We start from the raw sequence: 21,391 nt of genomic DNA, 5'->3' as shown, positions 1-21,391 counted from the left end.
TATTGATTTCTTGATCTCGCCGACAAAATGAAGAGCGGCAGGGGATGATTAACCTTCGAGAGAAAGGAGCATCCTTTCTTGGCACCTCCAGCAATGACATACCACAGATTAGATAATTTAAAGCACAAAGTCACATTCTGTTCAGTGGTGGATAGAGGTGCTATCCTACAGCTAACGTTCTGTCCATCCTAATAAATCTTAAAGATCCCATTGTACAATTCAGAGGAGCCAGGAATTCTGATGCAGTGATCAACTCCTCTCCTTCAATCTGAAAAATAAATCTAGGCTGATCATTAATCTCATTGCTGTTTATGGAACATTGCTACTGCTTCTGACAACATGTCATTGTATTTTAAACAGTATTTCACTGTTTTAAGTTCAGATATTTTGACACGAGGCACTGTTTAAAGGCTGGTATTATAATATGTCTGATTCTGCTGCAGTGTGCCAATTCATGAACACACTGTAGCCATTATTATAGGTTTTAGTGTTTTCCAGCTTTTATCTTTCTGATCCTAACTCTATATTAACCCAGGAATTTACAAAAATCACAGCTTTTAAAATGACAAAAACAAAGTAGTTAGAATAGATTAGACACAAAAACATTCTCTAATCTAACATCTCTTTTGGTCTTTTTACTTTATCATTATCCTCCTGCCCTGAATATAATTCAACTGTAGGAAAAACCTCCTCTTAATAATCAGTAGAGTGATGGAGGGTGCCATCAACAGTAGCATCAAGTGGCACTCGCAGCAATAACTTGCTCACTGGTGCCCAGTTTGGGTTCTTTACATTCATGGTCCAATTTATTTTTATTTGCTCATAAGATGTGAGTGCTACTGGTTGAGCCGACATTTATTACCCATCCTTGAGAGTATTTAAAGGTCTTCATTGCTGTCGATCTGGAATCACGCGTAGGCCAGCCCCAGATAAGAATGACAGATTTCCTTCCCTAAAGGGCATTAATGAACCAGATGGGTTTTTAGGACAATCGACAATAGTTTCATGGTTAGCATTAGACTTTTAATTCCAGATTTTTATTGAATTCGAATTTCACTGTCAACTATGATGGGATTTGAACCCAGATCTCCAGAACATTACCCTGAGTGTCTGGATTAGAAGTCTAGTGACAATACCACTATGCCTTGATATGGACAAAAAAGCTGAACTGAAGATAGGAGGTGAAAGCAACTTTCCATGACATCAAGGCAACCTTTGACCAAGTGTAGCATCAAGGAGCTCCAACGGGAATCATAGAAAACTCTCCTCTAGTCGGAGTCATACCCAGCACAAGGACAATAGGACATTTCTGACCTTCCCTCCAGGAAGGTCAGAAGTGGGGATGTTCACTGATGATTGTACAATAGCCCATACACATTGCAATTCCTCAGATGCTGAACATGGAAACACAGAAACATTGAAGACTCGAGTAGGTCATCCAGCCCTTCGGGCCTCTCCATTATTCAGCAGCATCACTGTTGATCTTCCAGCTCAACGCCATATTCCCGCACTCCCTCCATATCCCTCAAAGCCTATAGAGCCAGGAAATCCATCTATTTCCTTCTAAAAGATGTTCATCAACTTGTAAGGGAGATGCCAGCAGCTGATCGAGTTTTTATATGTGTTTAACAATCTGTAGCTGTAACATTTGATATATATTAAACTGTACTTGTAAAAGTCTTGTGACCTCAATGATCCTGTATTAATTTGAGAGTTGCAGTGTGAGTCCTATCCACAAACCACTGCTTCAACTGTGCACGAAAGTAGGATCATCAGACATGTTTCACATGCCCAGAGTTTGAAACAAAGTAAAAAATAAAAATAAAATAAAATTTAATAAAACAAAATAAATAAAAATGAAAAATAAAAATTAAAAAGACAAAACGAGGGAACTGGAGAAAGAGTGAACGAGTTCATAATGACGTTTACTGTTCTTAACTGGTCACAAGATTTTTACAAATGCCTTGTTACTTTAGCAAGATATTCGTTAACTGCCGATATATAGACCTCCACCCATAGCAAATACTGCTCAGAACAAGGGTGGGTCAGTTCAATACAAAGTCATTCACTTCACATCACATGCACCTGGCGACTGAAAGATAATCAGTTGTGTAATTACAGGAAGCATAACAGGGTTGGAACAGAATAACTGACATTATATTGACAAAATATATGTAATTAATGTACAATTCATATTGGAAAAAAAAGATTTGCCCAGAATTTATCTAAGTTGAAATGTAAATTGTTGGTGTGACTCAAACAACTAATTTAAGTGTCAACTGTCACTCAGTTGCTGCATCACAGCTTAGAAGATGTGTGAGATGCAGTAGCTTACGCACTAGATGTTAAACCAAGATTGTCTTCTAACCTCAGTTGGATGGAAAAGATCCCCTGCTGCTATTTTAAAGAGGAGCAAAGAATTCTCCCGGTGTCTTGGTCAACACCACATGACACAGACTAGCTGACTATTTATTGACTGCTTGCATGTGACCGTTCTACGTGTAATATCCACTTGGACTAGCTTTCAGAAATAACCCGTTGATAGTGAGGCGATTTGAGAGAGAGGCAAAGGATACAAGTTCTTCCTTTTTAACTAAAAACACAGCCAAATGGTTACAATGTAGACACTACCACAAGATGGCACCATCCACCCATTTCAAAGCAGACGTGCAGTACCACTGGCACACCAATCACCTACCCTTTTAAAAAATAATACTTCACGCATCTAACGCGGATGAATTATTTAAAGATTTTGATTAACAGTGTTTCTGTTGATGAAGCAGCAATGATTACCACATGACACCTTGACCCCTAGCTATTCCAGCAGAGTCATGCACAGCTGTGCACAGCCACTGAAACAACTTCTCAAATCGAGGGTTCCTCTAAAGGCTCATTCTCAATGGCAATAAAGAGACTTTGTAATATAAAGAAAGTCTCTTAGAAATAAACCTTCAATCTCAATGGCTCCTGGCAGCCTTTGAAATATCTAATTACTAATAGGGCTGAATAGGTTACATTACTCTTTGTCGGATCAGAAGGTCTCAAAATATTTTGCTGAATTAAATTATATTTTTGTCCTCCAAAGTTCAGTAACTGTTGTTACGTAGGTGAACATTTTCAACAAACAGCCCTGGAACAAAAGCTCTTTTGTTTCTGGTGGCGCTAGCTAAGGGAGGAATATTAACTACAATATCAGAATTTCCTGCTCGATTTTAACTAGTGCCACAGAATCAAGCTAATTGTGTTTAACATCTGCTCCAAACGGGTGTTCTGATTTTCTCTCAGTCCAAAGATGTGTGGGTTAGGTGATTGGCCTTGCTAAAATTGCCACTTAGTATTGTTGGGGGTGGGGGTGAGGTCTAGTAGGGTGGGTGTGTGGGGTTGCGTGGATAGGGCTGGGTGGGATTGTGGTCGATGCAGACTCAATGGGCTGAATGGCCTCGTTCTACACGGTAGGGATTCTTAAACCTAGAAACCCCTGACAGAGGAGAAAGTATCACACATGTAGCCATATTAACTGAGTTAGGTCACCACCCCAACAATGCCGAACATAACTCACTAATATCTCTGTCGATATAGCTGTTTGTTAAGCAATCTAGTTTTTATAGGGCTGACCAATGAGGATGTAATATATTCCTTTTTTGCTGGGGACTAGGAAGGTTTTATTTCTGGCCATAGTTCACGATAGTGATGATTCAGCAATCTCACACTTGCTGACAGCACCATTTAGCAAATGGCAGGAATGCAGTCTGTGATTTGCTGCCCATTCATACCAACATTAATGAAGGGAAAACAACAGTTGCATACTCAGGATTTCCTAAAATGCATCACCCTGCAGTTGAAGTGTCAACTGCAGAGCCTTCTCCAACATCCCAACTCCGATATCGCGAGAGGAATTGCTAATTCTCATCATCTTGCCCTGTGCCTTCAGATAACATTCTCACCCCTTCATCAGTTACCTGCTTCCATGCAAACCCCTTCAGCTTGAGAGATGTGACATCATCTCATCTGCACATTGTTCAAGGCTACATCCAAAGTCAAAAAAGTTACCAACACAAATCCAGCAATACAGAAAGCCAATTTAAGTTGAATTTGGCAGGAAAAATCATTTTAGGTGCATTTAATGAATTTACATTGCCATACAATTAATTTCATGAATATGCCAACTAATCTTAGTCCCATCAGAATAATTGTTTTCTAAACAATTTTGTTAGGACTGAAAGATTCCAGAAAGATCAAAGATAACCACTTACCAACTGACTGAAGAACAGCTTCTTCCCTGCTGCCATCAGACTTCTAAATAGGCCTATCATATATTAAGCTGATCTTTCTCTTTATCCTATCTGTAACTGCAACACTATATTCTGCACCCTCTCCTTTACTTTTCCACTATTTATTCTAGAACAGTATATTCTGTCTGCATAGTGCACAAGAAACAATACTTTTCACTGTATCCCAACAAACATGACAATAATAAATTAAATCAAATAACCTAAAAACTATAATTATACCTATCAAACTAATGACGTGATGATATCTTCCTTGTTTTTCACTTAAAATGGATTTGATGACAGTAATAAACTGCAATAAATTAGGCTGAGCTGCTCTGGGCTTGCTTAGGATGGACACAAGGTGGCAGAGCAGGTGGAGGAAAGAGAACAGATAAAAGTGGAGAATCTCCAGTAAGGTTCATTGATCACGCACATGAAACGTGCACGGAGATGTTGGGTTAAGATAGCATATAAATTCACTTCAGTAGCTTCCAACATTAATTAGCCTTCCAATACTCATGCCTTCATTCCCAGAGACAGAATGGTCATTTCAAGATGATACTAGAAGGTCTTTAGAACAAGTTGAATCCTATCTTAGAAAATGCTTTCAAGAAAAGCAATGAGAAAATTAGGGTGATGCAAAATACAATCCACTCCGAAATAAAGTCAGTAGGAAATTGTGTAGAGATCAAGATTGTCCTTAATCAAATTGTGCGTGGTGTAAAAATTAGATTGGTAAGAGTTAAGAAGTGATATTCCACAAGATTGTGTGCAGAGTCACTGCTGTTCACCAGCTACATAAATGATCTGGATTCAGGAAATAGAAGTGCAGTTTCAAAATTTGTAGACAAAACCAATTTAGGGATGGAGTTAATACGGTGGAGAATTGAGAAAATATACAGGAAAATAAACTGGAAATCATACACGGGCATACCAATGGTAAACAAACTTCAATACAAGTAAATGTTGGATGGCACATCCTGATGGCAGAGTACCGCAGATCCTGCTTGCTAAAATTTGTATTCAGGTCTATTCACGGGTGTATATGTTGACCCCCATTTTTCAACTAATAAATGCATGTCTAGGGTGATACTAGCATTAGGATTCAGAATTTTTAATTTCAGAAATACATATCTAGACTGATAATAAGTGGGTATTGTGGGTTCAAGCAGGCAATACAGGCTGTGCTGCCAAGATGATAAGTGGTAGTTTAAGACACACCCACACAGAGCAGATAGTGCATGGCGACTTAGAGAAATTTTTTCATATTTCACAATGACAACCATCTATACCAACACTAGTGGTTCACGTCAATCTAGAGTTTCCAGAGCTTCGAAGGTCAAGTTATACATGCATCAATGGAAATTGATTTGAGGATTGGGGGTAAAATTACATAAATCCCAAAGTTGCAGTCCAAGTTAATAAAAGGCTGGGGTTTATTTCTAGAGGGATAGAACTGAAAAGCAGAGAATAGTAGAATATTACAGCACAGAAGGAGATCATTCAGCCTAACAAAGGGCAAATAAATTAGTCTCACTACCGCTGGAGCGGTATAGTGGCACATTGGTTAGCACTGTGCCTCACAGTGCCAGGGACCCAGGTTCAATTCCCAACTAGGTCACTGTCTGTGGCGTTTGCACATTTTCCCCGTGTCTGCGTGGGTTTCCTCCGGGTGCTCTGGTTTCCTCCCACTGTCTGAAAGACATACTGATTAGATGCATTGGCCATATTAAATTCTCCCTCAGTATACACGAACAGGCACCAGAGTATGGTGGTTGGAGGATTTTCACAGCAACTTCATTACAGTGTTAATGTAAGCCTACCTGTGACTAATAAATAAACTTTATTTTGATCTTTCGCTATATCCCCGAATTTCTTTTCTCCTTCATGGAGTTATCCGATTCAAATTTCAAGTCTGCTGATGACACCACCGTAGTGGGTCAGATCTCAAACAATGATGAGACGGAGTACAGGAAAGAGACAGAGAATCTGGTGAACTGGTACAATGACAATAATTTCTTCCTTGACGTCAGTAAAATGAGGGAGATGGTCCTCGACTTCAGGAAGTCGAGAGGAGAACATGCTCCTGTATACATCAATGGGATGGAGTGAAAATGATTGAAAACTTCAAGTTTCTTGGTGTCCAGATCACGAATAACCTGTCGTGGTCCCTCTAAGCCGATGCTACAGTTAAGAAAGCCCACCAACACCTCTTCTTTCTCAGAAGGCTAAGGAAATTCAGCATATCTGCTATGGCTCTCACCAATTGTTACAGATGCACCATAGAAAACATTCTTTCCAGATGTATCACAACTTGGTATGGCTCCAGCTCTGACCAAGACCACAAGAAACTACGAAGTGTTGTGAATGTAGCCCAGTCTATCGTGTAAATCAGCCTCCCATCCATTGACTACTTCTACACTTTCCACTGCCTCAGAAAAGCAGCCAGCATAATCAAGGACCCTATGAACCCCGAACATATACTATTCCATCTTCTTCCGTCAGGAAAAAGATACAAAAGTCTGACACGAGGACAGCTTCTTCCCTGCTGCTGTCAGACTTCTAAGTGGACTTACCTTGCATTGAGTTAATGTTTCTCTACACCCTAGCTATAATTGTAACACTACATTCTTCTTTCCTTCTTCGCTATGTACTCTACTATGATGTGTGATGTCTGTGTAGTGTACAAGAAACAATACTTTTCACTATCCCAATACATGTGACAATAGTAAATAAAATCAAAATCAAATTTCATTTTGAAGGCTACTATTGAATCTGTATCCACCAGCCTATCAGGCAGTACATTCCAAATTGTAACCGCTCACTGTAAAAAAAATATTTTCTTCATGTCACCTCTGGTTCTATTATACATCAACTTAATTATGCCTTCCAATTAGCTACCCTTCAGCTATTGGAAACACTATTTATCTGAACTTTCAGCTTTCTTTGCTCGAAAAGAACAGCCCCCGCTTATTCACAAAATGCAATCACTCATCCTCGGAACCATTCTAGTAAATCTCATATATATACAATCCAAAGCCTTCAGATCCTTCTTAATGTGTGGTGCCTAGAATTAAACACAATACTCCAGCTGGGGCTGGTTAATATAGATTCAACATAACTTACTGCCTTTTGTACTTTACGTTTCTGTTTATAAAGCCCAGCATCCCATTTACTATATTAATGGTCCTGCCACCTTGAAAGATATGCACACAAGTACCCCCTAGTTTCTCTCTTCATGCATGCATCCCCTTTAAAATTGTTCTACTTATCTTGTATGGTCTTTCCTTTTCCTACCATCTGAAATGCATCACCCATAAATATACTGCATTGAATTTCATCTGTTGTGTGCCTGCCCATTTCACACCCTATGCCCTCTTGAAGCTTATATCTTCCTCAATGGTCACTATGCTTCCAAATTTCACGTCATTTGCACATTTTAACATCGTACCTTATACCCATGTCCGAGTCATTTATGTATACCAAAAACAATAATGGTCCCTGTACTCAACCCTAGAGAACACAATCTGAAAAACAGCCACTCACTACAACTCCGTTTTCTATTGCTGAGCAAATTTTGTATTCATGTTGTCATTTCCTTTTTTATCCCATGGGTTTCAGCTTTGCTGTGCAATTAGATTTGTCTAAAACCACACTCAGGAGTACTTACTGTGCATTGTCTGTTCCCTAGATTATTATCAAGGATTCAAGGTACTGGAGAAGATGCAAAAAAAAATAGAATTATATAGAACCTGAAAGTTTATTGCTATCAGGAGAGATCAAATAGGCTGGGGTTCTCCTCGCTAGAGGAAACTTCTATCAGCTCAAAAAGATCATGAAAAGTTTTGATAGGCTAGACGTAGAGAAAATATATCCACTTGAGTGGGCCAGAACCAGGGGACACCAAGATAAGGCAGCAATAAATCCAGAAAGGAATTCAGGAAAAACTTTTACAGGAGATAGTGGCTAGAATACAAGCAGTAGGTAGCCAAGACAAATAGCATGTAGGAAGAAGTTGGGTCAGTATGTGAAGGGGAAAGGAATAGAAGAGTTACAGGTATATTAATGGAGTGATGAAAAGATGGGTGAAGGCTTATATGGAATAGAAGCCCGAGACCTGCTGGGCCAAATGGGCTGGTTTGCTCTCTAAAAAGTATGGAATATTATACTCCTATGCTCTCAAACAGAGTTTCTCAGATGCAGTGGTTAGCACTGCTGCCTCAGTGCCAGGAACCCAGGTTCAATTCCAGCCTTGGTTGACTTTATGTGTGGGGTTTGCACTTTCTCAAAGTGTCTGAGTGGGTTTTCTCTGGGTGCACCGGTTTCCTTCTACAGTTCAAAGGGTTAGGTAGAATGGCTATGCTAAATTGACCCTAGTGTCAGGGGATTAGCAGAGTAAATGAGGGTTACAGGAATAATGCCTGGGATTCTGGTCGCTACAGACTCGATGAGCTGAATGGCCTTCTTCTGTACTGTAGGGATTCTATGAATTGGGTTATCATCTTTATACATTGCACACAGGCACAAAAGGTGGAATCTTCTGGCTGCATTTGCCCCAAGGCCAGAAAATCCCACTAAAGGTCAATGGACATTTCCATAGTCTGTCCCCTTCTCTCTATGATTCCTGTGGTGGGCTGGATGGGAAAATTCTGTCCCAAGTATCTTAACTGTCCCAGACCTGAGTCTAACATTGTGGGTAGCGTTGAAGTCCATATTGCCATTTCTTGTCAAAGGTAGATTAGCCATCAGCAACCAATTAGAAATATAGATACGATGGTGCTGCCATTATAGGTTGTGGCCTGCACTACTGACAGAGATGGAATCCATAGATGCCTCGAGAGCAGCACCATCCCTGGCTGCATCAAACTGAATGTCAGAGGCTGAGAATGACAATTTTAGTGCTTTACGTACTGTTGCACTGATAGTTAGCCCACGTACTGTTCCACCAAGTCTGCTTACTTCTTGACTCTCAGTGCCACAATGGTTAGCATTGCTGCCTCACAGCTCCAGGGACCCGGTTTCAATTCTAGCCTTGGGTGACTGTCTGTATGGAGTTTTCACATTCATCCTGTGTCTGCGTGGGTTTCCTCCCACTGTCCAAAGATGTGCAGGTCAGGTGGATTAGTCATGCTAAATTGCCCCTTAGTGTCTTGAGATGTGTATCTTAAGAAAGATTAGCCATGGTAAATGTATGTGGTTACAGGGATAAGGGCTGGGTAAGATACTAAAACCTGGTGTTGTCAGACTTTTTACTAAGATACTCTGCCAGAGAGTCAGTGCAGGCTTAATGGGCTAAATGATTTCCTTTTGCCCTGAAAGGATTCTATGATTCTTATACAACAAGGTTTTGCTAAATGTATATATAGGTAAATTAGTTTAAATTAAAGTGCTAAAATATCACCAGAGAATATCTGTTTAAATGCTAATTATTTGTGAAGCCTTAGAATAACCTGCACTAAGTTGGAAAACATTCAAGTTTATTTTAATGCCAGGTCTCTCTCTATGGACGAAAAACATTGCATCATTGTAAAATGTGTATTTCTATTCATTGCAAATCATAAAAATCAACACAACAGCAAAGTGGCCTCTCAAAGCAGAACATGTGAAAACAAAAGGGTGCTTAAATTGTCATCGTACAAAAATTCAAAAAAGGTGTCCCACCCCACAGTCACCAAAACTAGCTATTTGGTATCCAGACTTGCCTGAATTATATCTGAAAACAAAACAAGCATTTTTCTGCCCTGGGCTCACTCCAACACTGCCAGGAGCTTTCTTATCTTACGCTTAGTATACAAACATTGAAAGATCTATTAGCCCCCAAAAAATGATTACACAAATTAAAGCCTTGCAGGGTTTTAGACACTGGCCTTTTTTATCAGTGTGACCTGATCTTCAATCCAACCATGTGTGACAGTTAAGAACATAAGAACTAGGAGGAATAGGCCATCTGGCCCCTTGTGCCTGCTCCACTATTCAATAAGATCATGTCTGATCTTTTCATGGACTCAGCTCCACTTACCAGCACACTCATCATAACCCTTAAGGAATTTACTGGGCAAGGAATGCCACAGATTTACAACCCTTTGGGTGAAGAAGTTCCTCCTCAACTCAGTCCTAAATCTGCTCCCCCTTATTTTCAAGTTATGCCCCCTAGTTCTGGTTTCACCTGCCAGTAAAAACAACCTCCCTGATTCAATCTTATCTATTCCCTTCATAATTTTATATGTCGCTAAAAGATCTCCTCTCAGTCTTCTAAATTCCAGTGAGTGTTGCCCCGGTTACTCAGTCTCTCCTCATAAGCCAACCCTCTCAACTCCAGAATCAACCCAGTTGCAAGCAGTTGGCTACAAGAGTCCTATGTGATTTGAGCCCAGATTGTGTCAAACCAGCTTGAGGATAACAGAAGCAATGAGACTACCCTGATGGTTCAGCATTCATTAACAATATTACTCAGGAGAAATCCCAGGATGTAAGGAATTGGGAAGAAAACGTGGTTTGGTGCAGTAGTTGGTATTTGGTTTTCCTCTGGTGCCGTAACAGCGACTAATGCAAAAGCAGAGTTTAAAAATAAACAAGGTAACATATGCACTCAAAGGAAGTGCCATTCTAAATTTTCTTTATAATTGGTTTGAAATCAAAACCTCTCTCACAATTACAAATAACAATGTATCAATGCAACTGCTCGCTTAGCGTTATGTTGACTTTCATAGAATCCTACAGTGCAAGAGGAGGGCATTCGGCCTATTGAGTCTGCACCAACCACAATCCCGTCCAAGCTCTATCCCCATAACACCACGTATTTACCCTAACTGGTTCCTGATACTGAAGGGCAATTTAGTATGGCCAATCCACCTAACCTACACATCTTTGGACTGTGCGGGTTAGATAGATTGCCCAGGGGAGCACCCAGGGGAAACCCACACAGACACAGGGAAAATGTGCGAACTCAACACAGGCAGTGAAGCAAGCCGGGAATCGAACACGGGTCCCTGGCATTATGAGGCAACAATGCTAACCACCGTGCCGCCCTAACATAATGTCAATAAGAAACAAGGAAAATTAACTGTTACCAGCATTAAAAAATGTACAAATTGTGGAACTGAAAACAATTGCAGCAGCAATGTAACCACAATAGTTTTCAGTAATGATGTGTGTTCTGTGATTATAAACTAAATTCTGATTTTGTTGAAAGCATTGGGGTTTGTAATAAAGCAAAAAGAACAGACACCAGGGATCATTTTAAACAGTTTACTGCTCTCAGCTTTCATGTTACAGCATGACAAATGACAAATGAAAAGTGACCAATAGGAAGGAAACCTAACTGAATCAGGAAGTGGCTAATGTTGACCACCACTGAGTAAAAACAGATACTCTACCATGCATACTTTCAGTAACTGAACAGTGCAGAACGGTAAAAACGTGATGCCTCATTTATAATACTGAGACGTCTCCTAGGCTCAACTCCAATCTTCACGGTTGAGAACTGTGAACAGAAAGAATCTAAATCTCTCAGTTGCAATAGCTCCCTTCAAGGGTAATAATCCATGTGTGTAAACAAGCTCAGAAATTGCTACATTACAACATTGCATTTCAAGCTGTGAAAGTCACGTATGACTGGATAGTCAGATGTCAGTTGTTGAAATGTTTTCTGCAGAGGAACTCCAATTCTAAAATTAAGAGTTTACATTTGGAACCATATAATGAAAGATAATATTAATAAAAGCAATAGAATAACAAGAAAAGTGAGGCAATTTTCAGGTTAACTTCAGATTGTCAGACTACAAGGATCTACATCACTGACAAAGCACCATAATCCTTTCATTTCTATTGTCTTAAGTGGGTTTCAACACAAATGGAGGCCATTTTTCACACATTGCTTCCTTGGATAGTATTTAATCATAACTTTATGTAGAGGCTGCACTTGGCATTATTTGACATTAGATTTTGTCTACGTAATGCCCGTAGGACAATAGGGAGTTTTATATTCATTACAAACAATGTTTCAGCCAATGCAATGCTCAAACTCCAAGCAGTCACAGACATATATCTGAGTCTCCCATTGCTTTCCAGGTTACCTTAGTGCATGTATGCAGTAGATCACCCGAGGCATGTTTTTTCGATCGTAAACATCTGTTGTCTCAGGATAAAAGATCTGGAAGAACAAAGACAGAGGGGGAAGATCATCCTTTAGCAACTAGTTATTTGTTAAAATTAAATGCCATGTAAACATTCACCTGCACGATGTCATACTTCCTTTAACCAATGTTTGTTCATTTTCCTCAAGACTCAAAATGAAACCGCCATTTACCATAACATTTACTATCCATTCCTCCAACTCTAGAAGTCCATGTCATGCACTGCAAATTGTTTCTGCCACTGATTAAAAAATATATGATGAATATGACTTCTATTTAATAATTTTTACTATTAACTTTTTAATTATTATTTAATTTAAATACATCAAAACAAAATGAATGCTGACAACAATAAGGCAGTGGATGAAGAGAAACAAAATTGTAGATATATCAAAAATGTTCATAATGGGAGTATCATGATCCACCATCCCCCTGTTTCCCTTGACTCCTTTCCCCCCCAGAGCTTTATCTAATTCCTTCTTGAAATCATACAATGTTTTGGCCTCAACCATTTTCTGTGGTAGTGAGTTCCACAGGTTCACCAGTCTTTGGGTGAAGAAATTGTTCCTCACCTTAGTCCTAAGAGGTTTACCCTTTATCCTCAACTATCATCCCTAGATCTGGACTCCCCCTACCATTGGGAACATTCTTTCTGGACCTCTCCTGTCTAATCCTGTTAGAATGTTATAAGTTTCTATGAGATTTCCTCTCACTCTTCTAAACTCCAGTGAATATAATCCAAACTGACTTGGTCTCTCCTCAAATGATAGGCCTGCCATCCCAGGAATCAACCTGGTAAACTTTTACTGCGCCCCTTCTGCAGCAAGTACATTCTTCTTCAAACAAGGATGCTAGAAGTGCACACAATACTACAGGTATGGCCTCACCAATGCCCTGTACAATTGCAGTAAACACAGTAAGAAGTCTCACAACACCAGGTTAGAGTTCAACCAGTTTATTTGGTAGTAATCTTATAAACTTTCAGAAATGGTGTTCCTTTGTCAAGTGTGTGGGAGGTGTGTAAGATTACTATCAAATAAACTGGTTGGACTCTAACCTGGTGTTGTGAGACTTCTTACTGTGTATACCCCAATCCAACGCCAGCATCTCTACATCACAATTGCAGTAAAACATGCCTATTCCTATTCTCAAATCCTCTCTCCATGAAGGCCAACATACTGCTTGCTTTCTTTACTGATTGCTGTACCTGCATGCTTAATTTCAGCTATAGGTATTGGTGAGAAGACAGGTCTGCTTCAGTGACAATGATGGTGGTGAGGTGGGAGTGCAGCCTGACATGGCTCCATTGATTACAGCAGAGATGGTGGTTTCAGACCTGCCAGGGGAATAATCCAGAGGCACAGAACCTCAGGGGGACTCACTACAGGCAAGGTATGCAACATATTTTGTCAAGAGCATGTTTTCTCAAGACTAACTGGCATTGACATCTCTGAAAGGGTCAGACATCCAAATTACAAGCAAATTTTTGTTTCTGAAAGTATGAACACTTCAATATGCGTTTTAATTTGCACTGTCAAAAACAAAGCATCCTCCCACCAGACTTCCTTCACCTCTAACCTAAAAAGCATACCCATTACTGCACAACTGCAAATTTCTGTACTTTCCACGTCAGGACCCTCAGCAATATGGATTGCCCCCATTGTCAAAGTAAAGGATGTTTAATACTGTGAACCCTCAAAAAGCTGAGACATTAATCAAGTTTGCCTCAGACGATTCTTACAATGGTCAAAAAGGCTCCCACATATCTGCTAGATCTTAATCCCCGTAGTGAAATGGTGGAATTGTAACTTGATGCATCATCCACTTTAGTTCACTTATAGCCTAATAACAACAGTTTGAACAAATTTTATTTAATTTAAAATTGAAGCACTCCATTCTAATGCACCAAATTTAGGGGCAGCACGATGGCACAATGGTTACACTGCTGCCTCACAATACCAGGGACCCGGGTTCAGTTCCAGCCTTGGATATCTGTGTTGAGTTTGCATGTTCTCCTCATGTGTTTGTGGGTTTCCTCCCTCAGTTCAAAGATGAGCAGGTTCGGTGGATTGGCCATGCATAATTGGCCCTTAGTGTCCAAAGATGTGTAGGCTAGGTGGATTAGCCAAGGTAAATGTACAGGGATAGGACAGGTGGGTGTGGGAGATACTCTTTCAGAGAGTCGGCGTGGACTCGATGGACTGAAAGGTCTCTTTTTGCAATGTAGTGATTCCATTTCATCTCACTAAATTAAGTGCCAGAACCAAAAGTGTTGGAAAGTGTTCCCCTACTCGTTCCTTACTTCTTGTGCCTTTTTATTGAATGGAGAGACAATTAAGCTGCATTGGATGCTGAAAATGAGTACATAAGAACATAAGAAATAGGAGCAGGAGTAGGCCATCTGGCCCCTCGAGCCTGCCCTGCCATTCAATAAGATCATGGCTGATCTGTTGTGGCTCAGTTCCACATTCCCGCCTTCTCCCCATAAACCTTAATCCCCTCTCTTATCAAAAACCCATCAACCCGCATCTTAAAAATATTTAGTGAGGCAGCCTCCACCACTTCAACGGGCAGAGAATTCCAGAGATTCACCACCCTTTGAGTGAAGAAGTTCTTTCTCAACTCCGTTCTAAACCGCACCCCCCTTTATCTTGAGGCTGTGCCCCCTAGTCCTACTGTCCTTTCTGAGCAGGAAGAGTCTCTCCACCTCTATCCTATCCATCCCATTCATCATCTTATACGTCTCAATGAGATCTCCCCTCATTCTTCTAAACTCTAACGAGTACAAGCCTAGTTTATTCAGCCTCTCCTCATAGCTCAACCCCCTCTACTCCGGCATCAGCCTAGTAAACCTCCTCTGCACTCCCTCCAAGGCCAAAATATCCTTACGTAAGTACGGCGCCCAAAACTGCACACAGTACTCCAGCTGCGGCCTCACCAATGCCCTATACAGCCGCAGCAAGACCTCCCTACTTTTATATTCAATCCCCCTCGCTATGAAGGCCAGCATCCCATTCGCCTTCCTGACCACCTGCTGCACCTACAAGCTGGGCTTTTGCAACTCATGCGCAAGGACCCCGAGGTCCCTCTGCACCGTTGCCTGCTGCAGTTTTTCTCCACGTAAGTAATAGTCCTTCCTACCATTATTCCTACCAAAGTGGACCACCTCGCACTTGCCAACATTAAATTCCATTTGCCAGTTCCTGGCCCATTCGCCCAGCCTATCTAAATCCTTCTGCAGACTCTCCACACCCTCCGCACAATTTGCCGTTCCACCAATCTTGGTGTCATCAGCAAATTTCGACACCCTACACTCGGTTCCCTCCTCCAGATCATCTATATAAATGGTAAATAGCTGAGGCCCCAGCACCGACCCCTGAGGCACTCCACTAGTCACCAACCGCCAATCCGAATAGCACCCATTGACCCCCACACTCTGCCTCCTATTTGACAACCAGTCTTCTATCCACGCTAACACCCTACCCCCAACTCCATGTCCCCTGACCTTCTGCAATAACCTCTTGTGAGGTACCTTGTCAAACGCCTTCTGAAAATCAAGAAACACCACACCCACCGGCTCTCCTCTATCCACCGCCCTAGACACATCCTCATAGAACTCCAGTAAATTCGTCAGACACGACTTCCCCTTAACGAAACTGTGCTGCGTCTGCTCTATCAAGCAATTCCCCTCAAGATGCCTCGCTATTTCGTCCTTGATGACGGATTCTAACATTTTACCTACAACAGACGTTAAACTAACCGGCCTATAATTCCCCACATTTTGCCAGGCACCCTTCTTAAACAACGGCGTAACATTAGCCGCTTTCCAATCTTCCGGCACTTCCCCGGAATCCAGCGACGTCTGGAAAATAACCACCAAGGCATCCACTATCACCTCCGCCATTTCTTTCAGAACCCTCGGATGCATTCCATCCGGTCCTGGGGACTTGTCCACAATCAGCCCCTCCAGTCTGTCGAGCACTGCCTCTCTAGTAACAGTAATGTCATCGAGACCCTCCAGTCCTACCACCTTTCCATCGCTAACACCCGGCAAATTATTCACGTCCTCCTCCGTGAAGACAGAAACAAAAAAGTTATTCAAGACCTCAGCCATTTCCCCATCCCCTACCACTAAGTATAATCACATGGGTCATATGCATTTGAAAGCTTTCCTTGTGTGGTCACAGCTTTTAATGAAAGCTTGATTCAAAATAAAAGGTATTTGGCAATGTTACCAAACATTAATAAAGATTTATAATATTATCCATACTTGGAATAAAATTCACTTGCAGTCAAGATTTTAAACTTGCACTCCTGCAGATAACTACTCAGCCATATAACTTCTAGAGATCTTGAGGTCCATGAAAACAGTTCCACAAATTCAGAACTAAGCTGATGTACACAAGTAACAATGGTCTTACACCATATTATCAAGGAAACTTGACAAATTGTACACAAAATTGTCAGGGGTTATGTACCAACCAATGCAAGAACAGCTTCTTCCCTGCTGCCATCAGACTTTTGAGCGGACCTACCTCGCATTAAGTTGATCTTTCTCTATACCTTAGCTATGAATGTAACACAACATTCTGCACCATCTCCTTTCCTTCTCTATGAAAGGTATTCTTTGTCTGTATAGCGCAAAAGAAACATTACTTTTCACGGTATGTTAATACGCAACAGTAATAAATCAAATCAAATCAACCAAGTAGGATTTTATCCTCATATTCCAGACGAGTCACCTTGTCTACCCCAAGAACTGGCTAATCTTTTTGTTGCCCTAATTCCAACAACCATCACCTCCGCAACCTCTTTCCCAAACCTCACCAGCTTTTCCTCATGTGCTTCAATTCCCCTTTAAAAGTTAACACTCACAAACATTCCCATCGCTTCCCCAGCTTGTTCCAACTGGCTTTACTTCTCTGCTGCTGTTCAATGCCATTTTCTCTCTCCTACTTCTGTCTTTGCCCTCACCACAATGGTTCAATGTTTGCACCCTTTAAACTGTTTGACCTGGAAAATTCAAAAATTGGTCTTAAATAGATATGCCATAGGATACTGGAAATATTTCAATCACCAGAGGTTTGGGGAGGGTGGCAGGGGGAGATCTGGCAAATACCAAGGAAATTGTAAAACACTACAAGAGGATACAGATAGGTAGATAGGTTAAAGGTAAGACAGCTGGCAGATTCAATGTGAACATGTGCAAGGTGATGCATTTTTGGGAAGAGTACAATTAGCTTAAAAGCAAATAAGTGTGTTCTCCAAGACATACATTATCAGGTGTAATCTTAAAAGGCCACTAGGTCACAAATATGACTCCATCATCCATCAGTCAGGCCAACAGGGAGTTTATACAACACAGATGGGTAAACATCCCACATGGTACAATATCAAAATCACGCAGACCAGGAAGGTTTCATGTTTGATCGTTGTGGTCTGGGCCAAGTTAGTGGGTTGTAAATAGAGTCGTGCTGCAGAACTCCACAGATTAAAGTAAAAAACCTGTAAGTTCTAGAAATTTGAAATGAAACCAGATGTGTTTCTTATACTTTCTGCCAACATCTGGCATCTGTTGCTGTGGAGATCCCTTTTGCTAATATCCAATATAAAGTGTCCTCAATGTCCCTTGGAGAAAGTTAAACAGGGAAATAAAATTATTTGTTTCCAATCCAGCGCTGGGACTTTAAACAAATTAAGCAGAGGTGTTGAATAAATTAAAAATCTGTTTCTTTTTCTATATGCTTAAATTAAATTGAAGTGGAGTCACTTGCCTAAAACTAGGCTATTTGACATTTTCAGCAAACCTCACTTAAAAAGAAAATGGAAATGTCATGTTCTGAGCAGTGAGAAGCATTCCTCTGAACATGGAGATTAGGTTACATTGTTGGGGCAGTAGAAACTGATTCGAATCACATTGAATTAGAAATAACTAATGGGTACACTGGTTGCAAAGAAAGAAAATAAGTCCTCCAAAACCCAAGGGCAGATGAAGGAAACAGCCACACAGAACGGCCAGAGTAACCACCAATTGTTTTTAGCACTTTTACTTCACCTTAAAGGCAGCAGACATACTGTAAACAGTCTTTTTTTTAAGCAACGAAGGGAGAAAAAGGATCAGAGCGATTTGACAAGCTTCTTTGAATTTGTGGTCCATCTGTTTGGTCTGTCAAGGACCCAGTATTCGCTCAGAACAAAGTCAACAGGATATTCTCAATCACATGACAGGAAAACGGGCACAATTGTGACTGAGGCACAGCTCATTGTGTGATGTAATTTTGGTATATTTTAAATGAGCTATTCCCTATTACAAGGGTTTCACTGAACTTCATGTAGCTGTACCTTGCGTCCACCTTAGAACATAGAATATTACAGCGTAGTACAGGCCCTTTGGCCCTCAATGCTGCACCGACCAGTGGGACCAATCTAATGACCCTCTAACCTAAACTATTCCAATGTTATCCATATGCCTATCCACTGACCATTTGAATGCCCTTAAAGTTGGCAAGTCCACAACTGCTACAGGCAGGGCATTCCACGCCCTTACTACCCTCTGAGTAAAGAACCTTCCTCTGACATCCATCCTATAATTACCACCCCTTAATTTAAAGCTATGTCCCCTCATGTTAGCCATCACCATCCAAGGAAAAAGGCTCTCACTATCCACCCTATCTAACCCTCATCATCTTGTATGCCTCAATTAGGTCACCTCTTAACCTTCTTCTTTCTAACGAAAATAACCTCAACTCCCTCAGCCTTTCCTCATAAGACCTTCCCACCATACCAGGCAACATCCTGGTAAACCTCCTCTGCACCCTTTCCAATGCCTCCACATCCTTCTTATAATGCGGTGACCAGAACTGTACGCAATACTCCAAGTGCGGCCGCACCAGAGTTTTGTACAGTTGCAACATGACCTCATGGCTCCGAAATTCAATCCCTCTACCAATAAAAGCTAACACACCGTATGCCTTCTTAACAACCTTATCAACCTGGATGCCAACTTTCAGGGATCTATGCACATGTACCCCGAGATCTCTCTGCTCGTTGACACTACCAAGAGTCCTTCCATTAGCCCTACATTCTGTACTCCTGTTACTCTTACCAAAGTGAATCACCTCACACTTTTCCGTATTAAACTCCATCTGCCACCTCTCGGCCCAGCTCTGCAGCTTATCTAAGTCCCTCTGCAAACTGTAACATCCATCCTCACTGTCTACAACTCCTCCGACTTTGGTGTTGTCAGCAAATTTACTAACCCATCCTTCTACACCCTCATCTAGGTCATTTATAAAAATGATAAACAGCAGTGGCCCCAAAACAGATCCCTGAGGTACACCATTTGTAACTGAACTCCAGGTTGAATATTTCCCATCAACCACCACCCTCTGTCTTCTATCAGCTAAATCACCCTCAATCCCATGCACCTGCATTTTCTGCAGTAGCCTACCATGGGGAACCTTATCAAATGCTTTGCTAAAATCCATATACACCACATCAACTGCCTTACCCTTGGAGCAGCAGCTGCAATCTAACAGAAGTTTACAGCCCCTGCCATCACCTTACAAGAACTCTTGCAATCCTAAATCGTTAATGCTCATTAACTTTGTTTCTCTCCAAGCCATTCTGGAATACAATCTGATCAACATCCACACATAAGCTGGCCTCAAATTCTTATTAGCTCATTGGACTTATTTTCAGAAATTAAGCAAGAATACAGACCAATTCAACCTCCTGTAAAGCATATAAACTATCAGAGTTTTTCCAGCTGTCAGCTGCTCTACAAGTGGTGAATCTCAGAATCCCCACAGAGCAGGAAGTGGCCATTTGGCCCATTGAGCCTGCACCGGCAACAATCCTACCCAGATCCTATCCCCGTAACCCCACATATCTACCCTGCTAGTCCCGTTTCTCCCCCCCCTCCCCCTCACACTACGGGGCAACTTTGCATGGCTAATTAATCTAATCTGTGTATCCTTGGGCTGTGGGAGAAAACCAGGAGGAAACCTACGCAGACACGGGGAGGAGGTGCAAACTCCAGAGAGACAGTGACTCTAGGCTGGAATTGAACCCAGGTCCTTGGCACTGTAGACCATAAGACATAGGAGCAGAATTAGGCTACGCAGCCCATCAAGTCTGCTCCGCCATTCAAATCATGGCTGATATTTTTCTCATCCTCATTCCCTTGCCTTATCCCCATAATCCCTGATCCCCTTATTAATCAAGGATCTACCAATTTCTGTCTTAAAGACACTCAATAACCTGGCCCCCACAGCCTTTTGCAAAGAGTTCCACAGATTCCCCACTCTCTGGCTGAAGAAATTCCTCCTCATCTCTGTTTTAAAGGATCGTCCCTTCAGCCTGAGGCTGTGTCCTCTGGTTCTAGTTTATCCTACTAGTAGAAACACCCTGTCCACATCTATTCAGGCCTCGCAGTATCCCGTAAGTTTCAACAAGATTCCATCTCATCCTTCTAAACTCTAACGAGTACAGAACCAGAGTCCTTAACCATTCTTCATACGACAAGCTCTTCATTCCATGCATAATTCTTGTGAACCTCCTCTGGACCCTTTCCAAGGGCAGCACATCCTTCCTTAGACATAGGACCCAAAACTGCTCACAATACTCCAAATGGGATCTGACCAGAGCTTGACTTAGCCTCAGATGTATATCCCTGCTCCTATATTCTAGCTCTCGTGACATGAACGCCAACATTGCATTTGCCTTCCTAACTGCCGACTGAATCTGCACTTTGAGAATCGTGAACAATGACTCCTAAGTCCTTGTGTGTTTCTGATTTCCTAAGCATTTTCCTATTTAGAAAATAGTCTATGCCTTCATTTCTCCTTCCAAAGTGCATAACCTCACATTTTTCCATACTGTAATCCATCTGCCACTTTTTTGCCCATTCTCCTAATCTGCACAAATACTTTTGCAGCCCCCCGCCGCCTCCTCAATATTATCTGTCCCTCTACATATCTCTTT

The 21,391-nt window shown here is 41.3% G+C and overlaps 1 protein-coding gene across 1 annotated transcript in view; it reads right to left on the bottom strand.

Moving 5' to 3' along the window:
* Window positions 1–21,391, bottom strand: part of iqgap2 (IQ motif containing GTPase activating protein 2) — a 323,133-nt gene that overhangs the window by 137,109 nt on the left and 164,633 nt on the right. The window contains exon 5 of the mRNA XM_080189314.1: window positions 12,347–12,423. Coding sequence (XP_080045440.1) covers window positions 12,347–12,423 — 77 coding nt within the window. The remainder of the gene's footprint in view (window positions 1–12,346; window positions 12,424–21,391) is intronic.

The sequence above is a fragment of the Carcharhinus amblyrhynchos genome, chromosome 5, assembly GCF_965287045.1.
Source record: "Carcharhinus amblyrhynchos chromosome 5, sCarAmb.v2.hapA, whole genome shotgun sequence".
In the NCBI taxonomy this organism is placed as follows: domain Eukaryota; kingdom Metazoa; phylum Chordata; class Chondrichthyes; order Carcharhiniformes; family Carcharhinidae; genus Carcharhinus; species Carcharhinus amblyrhynchos.
The sequence above is the reverse complement of the archived record's forward strand: the minus strand, read 5'-3'. Positions and strand labels throughout refer to the sequence as shown.